We start from the raw sequence: 22,138 nt of genomic DNA on the forward strand, positions 1-22,138 counted from the left end.
GTTCTGTTTCAAGGTCCTTCCTCAAAAGCACAGAACTGTGTGCAAAGGGAAAGTGAGGGGAAGGGCTGGGGGAGCAAGGGGGCAGTAGAGGCTTTCCCTGGTCTTTCCTAATCCTTCAGTTCCAAAGGCTTAGTTGGTATTTCAAAATTTTGAAATAAAACCTGCTCTTACAATTAATGCAAATATTACGGTGATTCATCCTTTCCAAATAATTCTTGGTTTCGTTTGACATTTTATTTTTAAATCATGAATTAACATTGACATCACTCTCAGCCTACTGTTACCTCAGCTCTTCACAGTGAACTCTGTCCCACAGAAGCTGTAAAAGTTCAGATTTTAACCGTCACCCAGTGTCTCTTGGGCTGCTGTTAGGCTTTTAAAACCATGACCTTTGGGCACTCATTCGTGCATAAATCACGGGGAGGATATTGGAGGGAGGACTGTATTTAATTTCGTGTTTTGTCCTGTGCTTACGATTTAGAGATCTTCATTGAGATGTGCTGTACAGTGGTGATCATGATAATAACCCTGCATCAGTTCTAATAAAGTAGATTTAGTTGAGTCTTTAAAATTAGGGTCAGGGCCACCTTACATTCAATCAAAGTTCAGGAAACCATCCACAGGTTTAAATATATACATAAAATCAGTGTAATAGAGGTTGTGAACAGGTTCTGTCAGTTTAACACGTCAGCAGTCTCCCTTTGCTATTAAAGACTGTGGGCTAAGATTGAGAGGATTCAAATGATCAACCCACATTAAAGGCAAAAAAAAATGGTCTTAATATTTTTCTTGGAAGCTTTTTGGGCTTCTGTGTTCTACGAATAAGAATTTTTCACATGGAATGTTGTAACTAGTGTTAACACTGTATTTCAGTGTAACACTATTTACTGGTATCCGTCATATAAGTGAAAATTATGCTAATGATTCTTTAATATGGATATATACTTAAGTCCGTATAAAACTCCAAGTTTACAGAAAGAGTTATGATTTAGGTGATTTGTTCTGTGAATAAGTATTTATTAGCTAACTAACATATTCCGAGCACAACAAAATTCTATTCCTTTCAAAGGTCCATCCCTTATCAAAGTCTTTCATTTGCAGATGAGGAAACAGAGGCCACAGTGGGTTAGTTATATATCCAAAGTCACACACCCAGCAGTGGAAGAACTCTTGAATTTCTAATGATTTAATTCTTCTTCACTAAAAGGTCTGATTTCCTTTTTTTTTTTAGCTGTTTGTCTTAACTACAGCTGTTTGTAAATCTTCAATCAATAGTTTCTTGTTTTAGACGAATATTTTCTTGCAAATCTGCATGGCATTCTTGTTCTGTAGAACTCAGAGCCGCTCTTTTCCCTTTTGTTGAAATTCAGCACTACTCTGCATTCCACTTGGAACCCTCTGATGCTCTTTCCCTCCTCCCCAGTCACAGAGGGCACTAGCAGGAGAGGATTTCATTGGAAACTGGAATCCTCTTTGGAGGACTTTGGAATGTTAAATGATATATTCATTAGAGTGAGGGCTAAACTGTTCTAACAAAGAGACCCAACAGTACACCCGGTTAAAGAACACCGTCTTTGATTTCTTTCTCACATCACCATCAGTCTTAGTTGCCATTCATCATCATGTAAGTGCCAGGTCTTCATGCCTAGGTTTTAATCCAGTGGGACAGAGAAGAAACAAAAACACGGAGGAAGGATGTCAAGGGCCTTAAGTCCAGACCTGGAAATGGCACACAATAAATAGTTCTGACATTCCACTGGCAAGCGTTTCTTCTAATGACCATCCCTAACCCCACAGGAGGGTGGGTGGGGTATACTCTGGCTGAGTGTGTTTCCAGCTACAACTCTATTACTGTGGAAAAGGAGAGAACAGATTTTGGTGGACAGCTAACACTTTGGGACAGGCCCAGACTCAAGTGCCGTTGAATGCTTTATAGACTTCATGAGAAAAAAAGAAAGAGAAAAATTGGCTTCAAATCTTTCAGCTCTGTTTTTTTTTTTTATCTTCTAGGTTTTCAGGCAATATGTCTAAACTTTGATCTAAGTAAATTTAAAGTTGTCCTATACATATTTAAAATAATGATAAGGATATTTCTTAAGTAAATCCAAAATGATATGTGATTTTAGATACTGTTTTTATCTGGTCATGTGGCTCTTAATTTTTCTCAAGGCCTCTGGGTAACAGAAGATTGCTAGGGCCTGTGATGTTTTAGTGTCTGGCTGGGGTTGAGTAAATCTGAGGCTGTAGCCTTGATAATAAGGGCTCTTATTTTTGTGCCTTTTGCTTGCATGTTTAATGTTACAGTGTTTCTGGACCACTCTGACAGAGGAAGTGGCCTGCAGCAGCAGAGTGCTCTAGGGGACAGAGCACGGCACACTGCAGCCGTCCTACCCTGTGCTATGCAAAGCACTGATCAGGCCCTCTCACAGCAAAATGACCCCCTCTGAGCTTCTCAACTCAAGTGGCATGTAGAAAGTGGGGAGATAGTTCTAGGACTATCACAGAATTCATGAAGGGTTGGAAAATAACCTATACAAAGAGCTAAGTGAATCTTTGAAGTCTAGATGGTGACAAAAAGAAATGGCCTCTAAGGAATCTAATGGCATGATTTTTATACAGAGGATGAAGACTAGTTGTACCAAACTCCAGGACACTACTGTGAGGTTGACATCAGTGTTGTGGGTTATATGTGAGTGGTAATTCCTTGATTACGCAATATTTCTACTGTTAGATTTAGATTCCAAAGAGGAACTACACCATATCCTCCTCCTAAGGTCTTTAAAAAAGGGTTATACTTGGTCTTACTGGAATAAAACAGTTTATTTCTGCATTGTGGAATTTTTAAGGTTCCTTCCAGTTTTACAGTTCAGTTTTGTATTCTTTTGATGTACAGCTCCAGAATGGCAGAAGACGACCCATATTTGGGAGGGCATGAACAAGTAAGTATTTTAATAATCTCACTAATAATTTTTTGTAAATGTATTCATATTTTAAAATATACAGAGGCAACAATAGTAACTATCAGGAAAACTCTAAAAGTGGTAAAAAATTTCTTTTAAATTGTTTTTCCTGTCCCTCTATGTAAGGTCTGAGAGGACATGTCATGTAAAATGAGTAACTTAAACCCTGCTGTCACATATTGTTGCATAAAAGTTATATATACTTCAGATCAAATGATAACTACTTGTATTAGTTTCTTAGGGCTGCTGTAACAAATTACAACAAACTGGGTAGCTTAAAACAACAGAGATATATTCTCTCTCAGTTCTGGAGCCTAGAAGTCTAAAATCAAGATGATGACAGGGTTAGTTACTTCTGGAAGATCTGAAGGAGAACCTCTTCTGTGGTTCTCCCCTGGCTTCTGGTGGTTACTGGCAGTCCTTGGCATTCCTTGGCTTGTAGCTTCGTCACTCCAGCACATTGGCCTTCTTCTTCCCTTTGTCTCCTCTGTGTTTCTGTATCCAAACCTCCTCTATTCTCTTGTAAAAGTACCAGGCATTGGATTGAGGGCCCATTCTTCAGTAAGACCTCATCTTAACTTGATTACATCTGCAAAGACCCTATTTTTAAGTAAAGTCACATTCAGAGGTATTAGGAGTTAGGACTTGAACATACCATTTTGGGGGAGAAGACAAAGTATTTATTGAAAACTCACCTAATGAGGCAGACTGGTGTAGTGAAAAGGACTTAGAATTCAAAGATCTTAACCAAGTGCTGGCTGCTCTTAAAACCTGAGGAATTACTTAGCACTCCCCTCCCCTCTTCACTCACAGGGATCTTTAAAAGACTTAATGGGCAATGAATGTGCTTTGGGAATATAAAACTGTTCATTATAATTATATTTGCAATTATAAAGGGATACCAGTGTCCTTTTTTTTTCCTCCTAACTTTGTACTTGAAAATTTTCAATTTCAAGCCTGTAGAAATATTGGATAGTCCAACAAATCTTCATTGGTTGGTAATATTTTGCCCTATACATATATATGTATATTTATATAGAGAGAAAGAAAGAGATTTATTTATATAATGTATATATATTTAATGAACCATTTGCAAGCAATTTTCAGACTCTAGGGTAATTAAATATTAAGTGTATTTAAAATACTGATGTTTATTCATTCATGAGCTGTTCATTGAGGCATTACTATGTACCAGAGCATTGGCTAAGGAGGGGTACAAAAAAGTGACACATTTCAGGCAGCTGCCATTGTAATAGGAGGGACAGAGACATGAATAGTTTCCACGTGGTGATAAGTGCTGTAGTAGTAGTCTGCACGGTATGGGACAGAAATGTCCAGGAGGACCACTCCGTGCTGCCTGGGAAGAAGAGGAGGGTTAGGCAGACTTTCCAAAAGAAGTCTGTGTAAGCTGAGATTTGAAAGATGTAATTTGCTAGGTTAGACAAAGAGAGGGAGCACTAGGTGCCAGGACACCCTGGTCCGCATTTTGTAATCATTTCACACTTAAACTTTAGCCACCTAAAAAATATATTTCCCAAATTTATGCATGCAAAGAATCAGAAACCAAAAGCGAAATATTGGGTTGGCCAAAAAGTTCGTTCGGGATTTTCGTAACATCTTACGGAAAACCCAAACCAACTTTTTGGCCAACCCAATACTTTTTTTTTTTTTTTTTTTTGCGATACGCGGGCCTCTCACTGTTGTGGCCTCTCCCGTTGCGGAGCACAGGCTCCGGACGCGCAGGCTCAGTGACCATGGCCCAGGGGCCCAGCCGCTCCGCGGCATGTGGGATCCTCCCGGACCGGGACACGAACCCGTGTCCCCTGCATCGGCAGGCGGACTCTCAACCACTGCGCCACCAGGGAAGCCCCAACCCAATACTTTTAAAGGGATTTAGTATTACTTCTTTAAATAAAATAGACTTATATAGCATTCGTTACTTTTGATAATGTTCTGATTGGTTTAGAAAGAATGAGTATGCATTGCTTTTCACATTAAGATACTTCTTTTGAATTTTATTGTACAAATGATGATATAGGATAAATCTAAGACCATTTGCTTTGATTGAAGCATGAAAAACATTTGGCTAGTCATATTATAAAAAACCTGTGTTTCACCTTTCGCTTTTAATATGCTATCTCTAACAATTAAAGGCAAACTCTAACCAGCATTAGGGTTGGTCAGCTTAGTTTTAAACCATGCTTTCCTGTCTATACGCGGGAAATCCTAACAGCAAGAGATGGTCCTTTATGCCACACAAGAGTAAAACCTGCTGAAAACATTCATTTTGAAAGCTTTTCTTAAGTGGGCATTTTTGTGATCATCAGCAACAGAGGTTGGGCGTGTTCTGATATTTCCATTTTTGAAGGGAGAGGTCCTTGAAGTTTATTTGTTTGTTTCCTTGTCTCAAGATTAATGGTACATATTTCCTGAAATGTGCATGTCCTCAGTGTTTTAATGTATTCTGGAATTTACTCCCCACCGCTGACCTAATGCACAGTGCAAGCTGCAGCACACAACACAGCTTCCCTCTTCTTGTCTGAAGTGGGGCATGTGTCTCCCCTAAGATCAGAGTTTTGGCCCTCTAACCACTCGTTTTAGCCACCTGCAGGACCGTAGGAAATATTTTTTTCTGCTAGGTCATCTTTTCTGCTCTGAGACTGATGAATTCTCTCTGTAAGGTGGGGCCCATTTTTATAATAACATGTTTTTTCATTCCTTTATTTCCTTTTTAGCAAATGGTGAATTGTGTAGATGAACTTCACTCTGAAGCACTGAAGTGGAGTACATTTATTGTTCCTCAATTGAAAATTTGCATACCTCACAACTGGATCTGAAGCCTTCTTTATTTAAACACTGCATTTCTTAGTCTTGATTTAACTAGGCATACAGATTCTTAGGTACCCAAGAATATCCAATAATATGCTAGTAAAGAAAAGAAGTAAAATATTTGTGTTTTTTAAAAAAATGTCAGCTCCAGCATATTTACTAACTAGCGTATCATAAAACAATGAAACATGTTTGGTTTCTGTGTTGTCCACAGATGACTTACTTAGGTTGAAATAAATGCCAAACTCAGAAATATGAATTTTAAATCCTGAGTAAACTAAGTGGGAAGAAAATGTTTCTCTTGGGATAAGTAATTATTCGTAACTTATTGTTAAATTATAATTCAATCAAAATATATTGTTTGCCCACTGTATTAGTTTTCTGGTGCTACTGTAACAAATTACCACAAGTTCAGTAGCTTAAAAAATACAAATTTAGGGCTTCCCTGGTGGCGCAGTGGTTGAGTGTCCTCCTGCCGATGCAGGGGACGTGGGTTCGTGCCCCGGTCCGGGAAGATCCCACATGCCGCGGAGCGGCTGGGCCCGTGAGCCATGGCCGCTGGGCCTGCGCGTCCGGAGCCTGTGCTCCGCAACGGGAGAGGCCACAACAGTGAGAGGCCCGCGTACCACACAAAAAAAAAAAATTTATTCTCTTACAGTCTGGAGGTCAGAAGTCTATAATCAAGGTGTTGGCAGGGCTGCATTCCTTCTGAAAGCTTTCCTTACCTTTTTGAACTTCTAGAGGCTGTTTGCATTTCTTGGCTTGCGACCCCTTCCATCATTCCACCTTCCTGCTTCCATTGTTGCATCTCCTACAGTTCACTTTGATCTCCTGCATCCCTCCTATAGGGCCTACCTGGATAATTCAGGATAATCTCCCCATCTGTATATTCTTACCCTAATAACATGTACGAAATCCCTTTTGCTATATGAGGTAGCATTCACAGGTTCTGGGGATTGGGATGTGGATGTCCGTGGAGGAGCCATTATTCAGCCTGCCACACCCACTAAATTCCAGGTATTTTGTGTTGTGCTAGGTAAATAAAGGTGGGGAAAAAAAGTGAGGGAGCTCAGTGCTCAGTTATTTGCTCTTTGGACTAAGTTGTATTTTCAGTTTTTCTGTAAGTTGTTCTAGGGCTGCTACCTAATTCTTTCTTGAAGTTGGATGGCTAGAGGAGGAGTTTATTTATCATCATAAAAGAAATACAGATTTCTAGGATTATCTTCTCATGCTTATATTTCTAAGAGAGTATAAGCTTTAAATCATAAATTCAACAAATATTTAAGCATCCACTCTGATAAATGTACACTGAGTCCTGCAGATATACCAGTAAGCAAGCTACACCATGTCCTTACCTCTGTGGACTTTACAGCTAGGTCATTCTTCTGAAATCCCTTTGTCACATAGCCCCCTGTAAAGTTCCGTACATATGAGAACTTAGCTAGGTCTCCTGAGTGTATTTTTTAGATTCTGATTTGAAGTGCTTTCGGGTTTTTGTTTTTGGCTTTAGTTTTTGTTCCTGTAGTTAAGTTTTAGGTGTTTCAAGTTCAAATTTTTAATACAATGTTGGAAAAATAATGACTGAAATATCTAAATTTTCCTTTTTATAGATGTTTCATTTGGATCCTTTGAATCATACAATATTTAATCCAGAATTATTTCAACCAGAGATGCCACTGCCAACAGGTAAGAAAATTCCTCATCTCTGTTGCCGTGTCATTTTGCTTTTGCTTTCTTTAAATTCAGGATTTTCTATACATTCTTTTAGAAAGTCAGTGAGGTACCTGGAAAGGAAATGGTGATTTATGTTTTAAAAACCAATCTTTTGGGACTTCCCTGGTGGCGCAGTGGTTAAGAATCTGCCTGCCAGTGCAGGGGACACGGGTTTGAGCCCTGGTCCGGGAAGATCCCACACGCCGCGGAGCACCTAAGCCTGTGCGCCACAACTACTGAGCCTGTGTTCTGGAGCCCGTGAGCCACAACTACTGAGCCAGTGTGCCACAGCTACTGAAGCCCACGCGCCTAGAGCCCGTGCTCCACAACAAGAGAAGCCACCGAAATGAGAAGCCCTTGCACCGCAACAAAGAGCAGCCCTCACTCGCTGCAACGAGAGAAGGCCTGCATGTAGCAACGAAGACCCAATGCAGCCAAAAATAAAAATAATATAAATAAAAAATAAATTTATAAAAAAAAAACAGCAATCTTTCAGTATACTTTTTTGGACTGTGTTTGCACAAACATGTTTGACCCCAGTTACCCATTGTATAACTGACAGTTGTTGCTGATATCTGCTAGCACAGCTCAAAAGGAATTTCTTTACTCCATGTAGGATTTTTCCTTTCACCCAATCTTGTTATCTCTGGTGTCTTTATAACTCCTGTTTCTTTTGTCCCAGGCAAACATGAGGCAGTCTCAACTCCTCAGATCTATTCCAAAAACACTTTTGAGTACCTATTGTGTGCCAGCCAGTATACCAGACACTGGGAACATAAATTGTACAAAAATAATAAAAGTCATCTCAGTAGAAAAATCATCTTTTTAAAAAGCTTTTTGCTTTATGTTCTGACCAGTTGGATAAACTCATGAGGATCATCCTTCCTCCTAACATGACTCTATTAATTATCCCCATCAACAAATTGTTTAATCTCATATGGCCGATTAAAAAAAGTCAACTCAGTCTCTGTTTTTATTTATTGATTCTTACGTAAGCTTGTTGTGATAGCTCTTTTTATGTGCTCCTCACTTCACCAGGGGGACTCGACAGATGTTCACAAGCTATGTGAGTCAATTTTGGAAGTTGTATGTAAGAGAGAGTTGTGCGATCACCGAAGTGGGCATCAGCTATTCTATTTACCATGGATTTGCTTGTCCTCAATGGGAGACTTTATCCAATTTGTATCATCGTCATTTAAAATTAGTGGTGTTACTCTGGCACTTCTCATTTTTTAGATCAGATGTTTTTCTGCATTTTTATATCTATTATTTCTAGAAGTTCATGGGAAGGGAAAAAAGTAAATCTGCTGTACCTTCACCTTCATTAGCTTCACAAAGTGTGCTGCTGAGCCCTTTCTCTCTTTACCCCACAAAACATATTTTGTAGTCTACTGTACCTGAGATCTCCTCAAGTGCTGTCCAGTATAAGCTCTAGGTCAGTTTCCTGTGAACAAGTAAATGTCTTGGTAGCTTCTGTGTTTCCTGTGAACTTCTTATTCTGAGGATCAAAGTCTTTTTCTTGGTACTGATACTTTATTGAAAACATGAAAGGTTCTGACCTCAGGAAGCATATACATTTCCATTTAATGCCTTGTAGGTGCCAAACAATATCCTGATGCAGATGCTTTCTTAGTGTTTTTATTTCATCAAGTTTATGGAGATAGAAATAAGATGATCAAAAGAACTATCTCAGTAAATATTCTGTAGTCAGAGCTTCATGTTGTAGGAATTATTTAGCCCATAACATTAGAAAAACTTTTATAATTATACCTCAAAATCATATTTTCCAGTTATTACCTCATCATTTTTATTGTCACATACTTTCCCTCTGCATTGCAGTGGCATACTTCAGTTTTTATAAACCAAGATGTATGGATGTTTTATTCACATTTTAGAGGGATAGAGAGGTAATATAAACCAGTATTAATTTGTAATTTTCATGTAGACTGTTTTATATTTCTTGAAATCTAAAACCATTAGTAGTTTTGCTACTTGTGGAAAACTCTATCGGATATGGCACGACTGCTAGGTCTATAACATTATGCTGTAGGATGTCAGTTCATGGCATAGAAATGCGGCCAAGGAAAATTGGCATTAAAACAAATATATACATATCAAATCTAATTTTCTAGTTGATTTAATGTTTGAGTGTGTTCCCTGAAAGAGAAAAAATGGCCCCATTTCACTAATAAAATTCCCAAACCTTAAAATTTCACATATTTAAAGGAAATTAAATCATACAGCAAAAATAATAGCAAAACTTCAAGTATTTTTAGAAGAGTTAATAAGAAGTGAGAGACTTGAAGTTTGATGTAAATGTGTTCCAACTCCTCTATATCTCCCATGGCATCCAAATGTTGCCTTCTTTTTTTTAACTGAAGTATTGTTGATTTACAGTGTTGTGTTAATTTCTGCTGTACAGCAAAGTGATTCAGTTACACATATGTATACATTTTTTTATATTCTTTTCCATTATGGTTTATCACAGGATATTGAATATAGTTCCCTGTGCTATTCATATACAGTTGGACCTTGCTGTCAAGTGTTGCTTTCTTGAAGACTTCTCTTCTTCATAAGTTCACTTAGCTTTCTAGAGGGAATGTTAATGAATAGATTTATTATATTGTTGTACAGGCTTTATATTAGCAGTGTGAAAATATTTCCTTTTCTAATCAGTTTTATCTCCTTATCAGAAATTAAATTCTAGCCATTTTTTGGAATTCTAAAATTCTAACAGTTTCTTTTCTAAAAGTAGTTAAATACATCCAGGAATTAATTTCATACAGACAAGAGAAGATAATTTACCTAAATTATACTACATTGGTCAGTCCCTACCCTTTTTTCTTGTGTATGTTTCAGTTCAAATTCAGTCATTTTTCAACTGACTTCCTTGTAAATTTCTTGAATAATAACAGGAAATAATTATACCTTAGTTTCCTACAGTTTTCTAGCCTTATCTTGACTGATCATAGTACTGAAAAGGTAAAAATAAATCCTCTCTCAAGTTAAAGTTGATTTTTAATTTCAACCTGAAAGTTTAGCTTTCTTAATAAATATACTTATCTAAAATAAGTCTTGAACTTCTGGCCTAGAGACAGTGAAGGTTGAAATGGACACCAAAGCATTCTAGAATTTTTTTAGTACCATTTTAATTTACATTCAAACAAGTGAGAAACACCAGGAGCCTTTATGTATTGCAGAGCTATGGATTATTTTACTGTTGACATAAAAACCAGCTGGGAAGCTTAGGGACTTTCTCATATTGAACAAATTTGAATTTATACTGTCAGAGCTTCTGATTTTCCTTTGAGTTTCCAAACTCAGGTATAGTCAGGCTATGGATTAAGCTTCTAGTATTCTTTGTTTTTATAACAATTAATTGGTATGCACCTATCTAAATTATTTTCAGAATTTTATAAAATGCTTGTTTTAGAACAGAGTTTATATGAGAGCACAGTATTCAAAAGTTGTATACAAACATCAGAAGCTATGAGTTAATAAGAATCTACCATGTCTGAGAGACCAAATTAAATTTGGGAGGGAGGAGGAACAAGCTAGCCAGTTAAGGAATGAGGGCAGTACTTATGGATTCTGAGTATTGGAAAGGAACCAAAAACTTAGTGTAAGGAAAAGCAGATAGCCTGAGATCATTATCTGTGTGTTTCACTTGTAGGCACTAGCTCAGTCTCTTGTAATTTCACATTAAGCACATTCTCTTTGAAGAATGGAAATCAGTGTTTAATGATATGACGGCAAAAGAAAATTTCATAGTGCCCAGGAAGTGGTTGCTGCTTTTAACTGGTATTTGTGTCATTTAAAAAATGCTTTGTTAGTGGACATGATTGTGAAGGCTGTTGACGCCTTAATCCTTGCCAGACATCATGCCTTTTGTTGGGTTGTGCAATGCGCCATCACCATTCAACAAGATGTTTATATAGTGTGGTTCTCTCTAACGGTGTAAAACTGTTGTTAAAATAAGGATAAATTTAATATTCAAACAAGGAAGATATATCCTTGTGGAATTTTAGCTAAAACATTTATTTGAAGCCTATATTTAAAAACATAATTTCAGTTTTTTTACTTCTTTTATATGTATATATTTTTCTTTTTACCAAATTTGAGAAGCCTCACAGTTTCTTTTGGTTTCTGTTTGTTGTTTTGTTTTTAGCAGATGGCCCATACCTTCAAATATTAGAGCAACCTAAACAGGTAAGAAGATGAAAGGGGTGGGACTTTCTCTTTAATTGTTAGATCCATAAGTCTAATATTAACATCTCAAGCACCAAATAAAATAATAAATGAATTTTACAAAGGAAGTACCTTATCTAGAAGATCAACAACCTGACAAATTATGTGACAACTTTATTCATCCACTTTACATTTCTCTTAGTCATTCTTCACACTGTCCTGAGCCTCAGTATGTAGTTCTATAAAACTTAATTAGAGATCCTTGATATCCCACGATCTCTACTAACTTTGCTTACCAGCCACTCCTAGGAGAGGCATAGGTTATCTCCACTCATTTTCATTTATAAGGGAATACACATGCATGCAGTTCATGTACGCTGAGTTACGTTCATCAACATGTCCCTGCAATGCAGTACTTCTTAGCCTTCCTCCTTCCTTTGGAACTCCAGCCTTCTCTGTTCTGTCTTTGAAACATGTAACCTAAGATACTAAAGGTACCAGTAGGGTGTAGAGAAAGTATTAGAATGGACGGTTGAGTTCTCTCTGGTGGTAGCTTTGGACTCAGTCTCTTTGGAGTCAGGAGAGGAGCATTTTATTTTATCGGGCTCTTCCTCTTACTACTAGATTCTATAGAGGATACCTGGCTTGAAGTGGCCTCCTCACCATGCCCCCATGGGTGAATAGTTATTAGAAATTGTATGGGACCAGTGCTATCAAAGAGGAGGGAAGAGGATCTCTAATATTTGCCTGTAGGAGATTTCAGTCATTGAGGGATGGAAATAATGGTATAGTCTTCTGCAAAATGAGGACAAAGTCGGTAAATCTCCAAATGGATGTGCTTATTAGCACATCTTTGTGAGACTGAGGATGGGTGTACCTGCTCTCTTGAGTTATATCATCCAATACCTTTCCTAAATGTTTTTAGTAGCTCAGGCAAGTAAGTGTAACACTTAACAAATGCTAACTAGGTCAAGAACTTAAATAAAGCATGGTTGTGGTTACTCTAATCGTGGCCTTATATATGTATTTGGATTTTGGTCAAGATGTAAAGGATGTAAAGATCTTAACTATGACCGAATAGACTATCCTTACGAGGTTGAACTTGGGTTAACATTTTTGGTGTGGGGACAGAGATGCCATGTGAGACTTGAGGCTGTTGTTTTAGTCGCTTGCAGGTGGCACACCCTGACCCCACAGGCTGCTGACATGACTTTGTTTTACCTCCGTGTCCAATTCCATAGTGGTGAGTTCCCACAGGAGGCCACTGACTCTCTCAAAGACCCTCCCAATGGAAGGTTATCCCTTAATATTCTAGGCAATAGTCTGGCCTCCTGGAAAATTTTCTGAGTCTGTGAAACTGAGAAATCAACTAAACTTTATTTGCATACTAGGTAAAATGTGTTTTTCAAATATCCATTTTCATAAGCATAGCACTACAATAAGAATTTTTAAATGCAGTTTCTTACTATGGGTCCAGTAGTCACAAGGAAAAATTGATACTTATGATTTATTTGAAGGGTGGGTTACATAGGTCCAAAATTCAAAATTTAGTTCGCTATTTGTGGATGTGTAAAAGCTTATCTGAGTAAATCAGTGTGTTTGCTTACCAAACTGATAATATTTTGATGTCTGACTCCAGTGAAAGTAAGAAGATTGTATTTAAGTCAGACTTTCTGACCGGATGGTTATAGCCTTGCCTTTGAGGTTGATGACTCATTTTAAGCAAATGGAGTTACTGAGATGAATGGCTGTGGATTGGCAAACCTTTAATCTCAAAAATTTAGAATCTGAAATGCATCCAGACTATGCATTTGAAGACATCCTAGCTTCCTTAAAAAAAAAAAAACTAATAAATTTCTATCCTCAGGTTAGAAATTCCTTTGCATGGAAGTTTAATACTCTTATCCAACCATGAATAATGTCTATTGTTTTTTAAATGATAAGCAAGCTATTAAGACATGTCTCTTTACTCATATTCTACTTGAAACCACTTCCAGTAAGATATAAAAGTATATGTATAAGTACTCATTTTTCCAATTGTCCTGAAGGAATTTTGTGATTAAAGATAATGAATTAATTTATTAAGTTTAAAAAATAAAATCTAGAAAAATGTTCCTTTGTCTTTGGGGTCTCTGCCACAATTTTCCCCAGCTCTGACAGAGGTGAGTCACAGCATAGACTACTAATCTTTAGCGTATCCAATTCTGTTGCATATTATTAAGTGCTAATTATCTAATATTATTTAAAAACTAAACTTGTATTCAAATTGATTAACAGTCAGGTAAATCCCTCTTTTATGGCTAGTCAATTCTGGAGGCTGTTACACACGCGGTTGCTTTTTCATGCTTTTAGAAATTTCACTTAATTATTAAAAATAAGTCAACTTGGGCTTCCCTGGTGGCGCAGTGGTTGAGAGTCCGCCTGTCGATGCAGGGGACACGGGTTCGTGCCCCGGTCTGGGAGGATCCCACATGCCGCGGAGCGGCTGGGCCCGTGAGCCCTGGCCGCTGAGCCTGCGCGTCTGGAGCGTGTGCTCCGCAACGGGAGAGGCCACAACAGTAAGAGGCCCGCGTACCGGAAAAAAAAAAAAAAAAAAGTCAACAGCCTTTGTCTATGAAAGGTATAGGTCTGAATTTGTAACTTTTTTTTTAGTTTGAATTTTGTGAGATGCAAAACAGAGGATAATTGTCTCCAAATGACTAACCTCAAAAAGCTTCCCAGGTGTTTAGGTTTGGGATCTCCTGAGGAGCCATTTGCAAGAGTTGTTTTAGGTGCCACTTTGATGAGTTGATCATACACACCAGACCCATGTGTGACTTGAAGCAGTTTCCCCGACTAAGGAATTTACTTCAGGCCTTATTTGTCCCATTAAATATGCTTTAGACTGATCCTCTTTGGAAATTAGAAAATTCTCACAGAATTTAGAAACAATTTCAGGTGCTTTCATTAGTTCAGGGTACCTGGACCTCTCAGACTGCTTTTCAAGACCCTGTGAGGCATAGTGAAATGCAGTGCAATCTAAGGAGGGCAGAAATTTTACATTGGTCCGTGAGCTCAAAGCTGTCAAAACCTTCGTGTTTGCTGGGCTCCACTGTCCAGTGTGCAAGGGAGAAAGCCCTCACCACCAAGTAGTGGGTGTTCGAAGCTTCTGATGCCTAGGGATCCAGTAGTGTTTGTATGAAGTCAACCCCACAATAACATAAATGAAAGGTGAGGATGTTTCTTAAAGTGTATTAACATATTCTTTTCACTGAAGGGTGAATTTAAAAATAGGAAAACCATCTGGTCAAGTGACCGTATAATTAAAACTACTAACACTACCACAAATTGTTTGACGTCGTTATAAAGTTGAGTCTTTCAGGCAAAATGTTGAAAGCTCCTTTAATATGATGATGAGAGCCATTCTCATAAGTGCTCTTGTTTTATTCTTCGTATACAAATATGCACAGTTATAATTGTTAGCTTTGCAATTCATAAAATGTTAGAACTGGAATAGATCTTGAGTATGGTCTAGTCTAACCTTATTTGTATAGATAAAACATAGAACTTAGGTGTTTATCAGCCCACGTAGTAAAGGCTTCTAGCTAATTCTTAATCGATTTGCTATGTCTATAAAATTCTTGAGTTAATATATAAAGGGACTATCTAGTTTTGGATTTATTCAAGTCAGTTAACATGGCCAGCTGGAGCTGATAATAGCGATAATCTTAAAACTCTTCTCTTCTGAGCTGTTGAGAGTTGCTGACCAGATGTGAGGTCTAGCGTAGGGTGTGTTCTACAACGCTGATGCAATATATTTAACAAGACATTTCTGTATGCCCTCCTGGACCAGCTGTCATCGGAGTCGATGAAGGAATTCCTTCAAGAATCAGAGAAGCTTAACTTTGAGTCATATGGCCAATTTCAGAGCTTGGCAGCAGCAATTCGAGATGAGGAAGCTGATGCAAACAAGCTGTAGCACGTCGAGTCTAAGGCTTAAACTCTGCAGCAGGTTACTGTCCACATAGCACAGCAGGAGAGGTTCCGCAGGGCCAGGGACCTGGCTTTTAAGCCACAGCTCAGTGCACAAATATCAGTTACCGTCAATGTTTGTAATAAGGTTATGGGAAAAGTGGTTCTCATCTACAGTCTTTCACAGTTTATGTTTTTCCTTTAATACACCAAGCATTTGAAATTTGTATAACTTTGTCCCTATAATTTTTCGTAAGTATTTCTCAAACTTGTTCACCTTGTGTTTACCTTTGCAGAGAGGATTTCGTTTCCGTTACGTGTGTGAAGGCCCCTCCCATGGCGGACTCCCTGGTGCATCTAGTGAAAAGAACAAGAAGTCCTATCCTCAGGTCAAAGTAAGTTCGTGGTATCTTTCCATGTGAATTCTGGAAGATTTGATGTCCTAGGAGCAAAAGAAAGGAACCCTTTAAATATAACTACCATTTGCCTCTGTGCCTAAGCTGAAGTGTTCACGTGATTATTATAATATTTAAATAGAAGTGTCTCTTAGCAATAGAGGTGACAGATTTTAAAACTCTGTTAATATTTCCATTTAGTACAAATTGTCTCAACATTAACTAACAGAACTTTTATTATTTCTTGATAATCTTCAAGGGTTTTTTAGTTGTATACTTCCTAAAACTGTAATAAGTCTTTGAAAGAGTGCTTGATTTCAGCTCTTTGGAGTTTGAGTGAAAAACAACCCTCAGTTGAAAAACAAAACTTCAGTGCATGAATTCAGATCCAGACTCTGTGCCTTTGCCTGGGTTATCCAACACTACTAAACCTCAGTACCTGAATGTGCAAAATGCAGACATGTTAATGGTCTCTACTTCATAAAGTCTCTAGAGATTGAACGAGAAAAACGTATCTAAGTGGTCCACAGAGAGCCTGGCAATACCATAGGGCCTCTGCTTGAGCAACTGCGCGTCCACATGTGGTGGTGCTTGGAATGTAGTACTTCATGACATGCTGTGGTGGGCTTGGCCGAGCCTTTTCTATACCTTCAGGTTCTTTTTCTCTCTTTTTATTTAATTGGGAATATCTTCCGCTGAGGTAATTTGAGTTTTTTATTCTCATAATGTGATGTCTTGTTTCATAGACTGATTGCTATCAGTTTTGCAGATAAACCAGTCCATAATTGCAATTTCATAATTTATAAACATTTTCATTTGTTCAGTGATTCAAGGCTTTGGCAAAGGTTATCAACTCAGTTCCCACTAAGGTGTGAGTGCCCCTTAGGATATAGCATTCTTTCGGCCTCAGTCTTCTTATTGGTTTGGTGTTGTGAGTAGGTGAAGGGCAGCAAGACAGACCTCCAGTAAAATCGTGATGTCAAGGAAATTTGTCTTTGGTTTTCAGCCTTGCATTTTATACCCTCCCTCTCCTCATATCTCACTTCTAGGTCCAGCCCTTTCTATTTTCTTATCCCTGATCTAAAACAAAATCCTGTGATTCTTTACCTCTTGAGAATATTATGTAGTATTGGTCCTACCAATTGTATTAGCATTTTAAGTCTCCTGTCCGAGCTCTCCTGTGGAATGAAAGATGTTTTTCCTGTTAAGGGTCATTAGGCAGGGTAAATATGATGTGTTTAGCCACAGTCTTATGGTCTCAAGTCCTTTAGAATCTGAATGAGGAAAGAGGAGCAGCAATAAAACAAGGGAATTAGTATTTATTAAGCACCAAAGATTTGCGAAGTGCTTTACGTACATTATGTCTTCTATCCTCAAACAACCCTGTTAGGTAGAAAGTGTAAAGCCTGTGAGGAAACTGAGGTTCTTAGAGAGGAGCCTTGCTGTCCTCAAAGGACCCATGGCTCATCATCCTACAGCAGGCTCTTGCTTATTGAACTCTTATATGGAACGTGTGCATTTGGGGTGCTGGGGGCTGGGACCCAGGGGACAGGACACGGGAGTACAATGGTGAGATAAGGTGCAGAGAATTACAACTCTGGACAACATGGGAGAGGAGCTCAGGGGTAAAGGGTACTCAGATACTAGGGAGTCAGATCCAGCACTTATCTTTTTAACACCTGTGTCTGTGTGTCCTGTATATAAATATTGTATGTGTCTATACATGTGTACTTGTAATAAGGATAATTGAAAGATACATGTTATCTGCATTGACACTGATTATAATTACTGAAGAATTAGCATTAAGAGAAAAACTGGGAGTTTTTTTCTAGACTGTCTCTGTACAAAAAAATATAAATTACAGTATTTTCAAGGACTGCTTACTCCTATTGCTCCAGTCTTCTGTGGCTAAGTGACAGTTCTTGATACTAAAAACTACATGACATTAGCTTTGTTATAAATTTGTTACCGAATAAAAAAACTATATATCCATTTATGCTCAGTCTTCATACATCCTTCTCATGTAGTGGTTGTTGCCTCACATTTACAAAATAGAAATAAAACAACCTAATGGACATGAGATGTTCTTCTCAAATCATAGTTTCTGTATCAAGGCGTTTAATACTTAGTGGGAAAGCTAGATACATAAACAACTAATAATAAAGGAAGTCAAAATGTAAATGTGTAAGATTAGTTGTTATTGAACTTCAGCTACAGCTTCACTGTTTCACCCAATTATATTTTTATTCACTAATTCAACATATATTAAGCATTTAATCCAGTTGTAAGAAAATGAAGAATAGTTTAGAGAGTCTATTACAAACTGTCATTGTTCTCTTAGCCTGTCATCATTCACTCAGAGTTTAAATGACTCTGCTCTTTGTAATGGTTAAAGGAAGTAATTTTATTTATCTTTGAAGCTCTTAATCAGAAGGATGGGGAGGAGGGAAAGAGTCAATCATGAGGCAGTTTTCCCAGAGCTCTTCCAATATCACTTTTTTTTTTTTTTTTGCGGTACGCGGGCCTCTCACTGTTGCGGCCTCTCCCGTTGCGGAGCACAGGCTCCAGACGCGCAGGCTCAGCGGCCATGGCCCATGGGCCCAGCCGCTCCGCGGCATGTGGGATCTTCCCGGACTAGGGCACGAACCCGTGTCCCCTGCATCAGCAGGCGGACTCTCAACCACTGCGCCACCAGGGAAGCCCCCAATATCACTTTTAATATATAGTGTTTTTCACAGAGGATAGGTGAGGGTGACCTTTTGGTTTACAAATGAATTTTTAAATCTCTCTTGCCTGTAAAATTTAGGCAGAGGAAGGAATTGCTCTCAGTGTGTATCTTTACCAGGAGGATCTTCACAACTGTACATGTATCTGGCAGTAGTTCAGTAAGCACACACTACTTGTGAGGCTGCAAGACAAGCGGTGGGATAGATACAACTAGCCAGGGATTTGGGTGAGAAAACTTTATACTTTGGAGGGTTTTCCAGTTCATTGTAGGATACTTAGCAGCATCCCTAACTTATACCCACTAGATGCAGTAGCATCCTTACAGTTGTGACAACCAAAATGTGTCTCCAGACATTCCCATATGTCCTGGCGCCCTGCTCGAGAACCACTGATCTAGGTGCAGTGTCTAATCAACCTTAACCTTTCTCCTTTGCATACTTTTCTGCTATATAAAGCTGTAGTGCATAGGTTATATAGAATTGCCTGAGTATATTATTTTGCAAACGTGTGTACTTTTCCTGATTATTAGATACTTATTTTCGAGTTGATGATCATGGCGACTCTATAATTTCTTATAGAATCTCTGAGTTAGTGTGCCTGGATATTAAGGAGAAAGATAGAAAAGGGAAGAAAAAACATATCCTAAACATTCCATATTCTATGATAACTGCATACCTAAAAGTTAACATAGGAGTTCTGTTGGTTCTCCGTTATAAACTGTTACAGAAGAGAAAGTGAAAGTGGAGATGGATTCAGTCAAGGCTGTAAACCTGCATAGCCACTGGGTGTGAGCAACAGAGGCATCTATGGAGTGGTCCTCGTTCCCCCTTACAGTAGAGGGAGGTGTAATAGCCAGTGCCCCACGCTCTCACCGAATTCCATTTCCACAGGAACTTCAGAGGGAGAGCATTTACATTTACTGGAAGGAAATGATATTTCTGAAATTTACGTATGCTCCGTATTTATTAAAGGACATTTGTTCAGGCGTAAGAGTGAAATGTTCCAGGCTCTGTCTTTTCCTCACCTACAGCCTCTTACCCTCCTCTCCCTCCTCCGGCCTCACTCATTGTCTTCTCATCCTGCCTCTGGGAGAGCGCACCACGCACCCCGGAGCGGCCCCGGGAAGGCTAGTGGTTCAGCATGCGCTTGGTCACACACAGGCAGCAGCAAAGTGTTGAGGGCCAGCCCCAAAGCTGTAGGGGCTGGCTGTGGTTTGGGGGCTGCAGACCTCTAGCTGGGCTTTATAGAGCTTGTAAACATATAACCCTGCTTGGGTTTCTTTCGTGCTGATTGTCCAAATGTGATACCTCAAGTTAAATCATTTTAAAACCAACTCTAAGAGCCTACCCCAGTTCTCCTTTTGCTACTGGAGTTTTGTCCTATGCTTAATACCCTATTTCTGATAAGCTGGATGTATGCTAGGCTTAGACACACTCTTACAATATTGAGATTATTTCTAGAATTAGGACTGTTGAACCATCTGGTGTTCTGCATGTTTCTTTCATGTCAAAGAATCCATTAGCTTTCACGGGTCTTGCCGTGGAAGTCTTCACATTCTTTTTAAAAAATTGTTTTAATTATAAAATATTTCATGTGTACGGGACATTTAAAAATTGATGTAAAGAACACCATATACCACCACCTGATTTAACAGGTACAGTCATCCCTCAGTATCCTGGGGGATTGTTTCTGAGATCCCCGCAGATACCAAAATTCATGGATGCTCAAGTCCCTTGTATAAAATGGGGCAGTCTTTGCATATAACCTTTGCACAACCCTTCTGTATACTTTAACTCATCTCCAGATTACTTTTAACACCTAGTACAATGTAAGTGCCATATAAATAGTTGCCGGTGCGCAGCAGATTTAAGTTTTACTTTTTGGAACTTTCTGGAATTGAAAAAATATATTTTCCACCTGTGGTTGGTTGAATCACTGATGTGGAACCTGAGGATACAGAGGGCCAACTGTATCAGCATTTTACCATATTTGCTTCTGATCTCTTTCTAAAATAAAAGATACAACTAAAGCCCCACACCCATTGTTCACTTTTTTCTTCTTCTTCATAGGTAAACCACTGCTCTGAATTTTCAATCTCTGATATATTTAATATTTTTACTATACAAGTAGGATTCCATGAATACCGGCATTTTCAAGAACATTAATTTTTACTGGTTTCAACTCAATTTTTCTATTATACATGATGGCTTTTTTCAGGGCAAATAAGAGTTAAAATTGGGCTAAAACACTTGAAGATTAGTGTTCACTTTGATTCTATTGATTCCTTTTTATCATCTAGATAAAATTTCTTCATTCCTAATGTAGAGTTTATTCTGACTCCTACAGGAAAAAATAATAATATTCAAAAATCTGGGGAAGGTAAATATGCAGCCTAATTCTTACATCTTGCCCTTTTTAAAGAAAAGCTTTCCTGTTGTTCAGCATTTAATAATCTATTATACTGTCCTACAAAGTTTCCCTTTAAAGTTTCCTCAGTTCTAATTTCATCGTGGATCTCCTAATGGGAGAGGCTGGCAGAAAAGCACAAGTACCTTCCTCGAGGCGAAGCTTGTCCCTGCCTGTTTTTGACTCAGTAAGGAGTGCCAGGGAAGGCTCATTTCCCTCTTTCCCGAAAGTTAGTCATAGATTTTTGTATTAGCCAAACTACCTTCCTCTTCACAGAGGTGGAAAGGTGCCCAAGAGGAACAGCCCCATGCGGCTTCAGAAACCCTCACCGATTCTCTTCCAGAGTGGCCAGAAAGCACGCACCCTCAGCTGCTGTGACATCCTCCCGCGTGGCCCACTCCGTGCCAACCAGAAAGCTGTCAGTGACCTTGACTCTAAAATACAAATAGCTGACCAGTTGGTATTCTTATTTTCTCTTTAGTTATAAATACCAAATGCAATGGACTACAACTTGAAACACAGCTGATGTAGTGTAACTATTTTTAATTAGATGTTTTCTGAAAGCTGATTCTCACATATGTTTTCTTTCCTTAGTGTTTTATATTGAACAGAAGGTATGTGTTGAAATGTTTGGGTCAACAACAGCTTTTTTATTGTCCCTACCCCCCACAATTGGGTTGCTTTTTTTCTTTCTTAAGTCTCCACTCTTGGTGATTTCTCACTTAAAAATCCTAAATGTTAAGTTTCTGTCAAGGTCAAATAAAGACTGGCTGATCTGCTGTGGCATTTAGGGATATCACATATCCTTGTGTAATCTCCCTTTCCTTTGTATGGACTTGTCTGGTTTGGGAGGTTTGCCATTTTAAGGATCTAGTTATAATACTAGTTTTGGGTAATTTAATCTGATTCAGTTAACTAAAAGCAGGGAAGAAGATCACCAATAATCAATTAGGCGTGCACATGAAACCT

General features: G+C 38.5%; 1 protein-coding gene across 3 annotated transcripts in view; it reads left to right on the forward strand.

The window, feature by feature from the left end:
• NFKB1 (nuclear factor kappa B subunit 1) overlaps positions 1-22,138 on the forward strand; it is a 121,291-nt gene that overhangs the window by 20,304 nt on the left and 78,849 nt on the right. The window contains exons 2-5 of one of the 3 annotated variants that reach the window (XM_029234653.1): positions 2,894-2,939; positions 7,400-7,475; positions 11,671-11,711; positions 15,938-16,036. In XM_029234653.1, the coding sequence (XP_029090486.1) occupies positions 2,901-2,939; positions 7,400-7,475; positions 11,671-11,711; positions 15,938-16,036 (255 nt within the window). In that variant the 5' untranslated portion in view covers positions 2,894-2,900. The remainder of the gene's footprint in view (positions 1-2,893; positions 2,940-7,399; positions 7,476-11,670; positions 11,712-15,937; positions 16,037-22,138) is intronic. The other 2 variants (XM_029234654.1, XM_029234655.1) reach the window with 2 other exon arrangements.

Source organism: Monodon monoceros, unplaced genomic scaffold (genome assembly GCF_005190385.1).
Source record: "Monodon monoceros isolate NGI ecotype Baffin Bay Population unplaced genomic scaffold, NGI_Narwhal_1 Super_Scaffold_20, whole genome shotgun sequence".
Taxonomy (NCBI): domain Eukaryota; kingdom Metazoa; phylum Chordata; class Mammalia; order Artiodactyla; family Monodontidae; genus Monodon; species Monodon monoceros.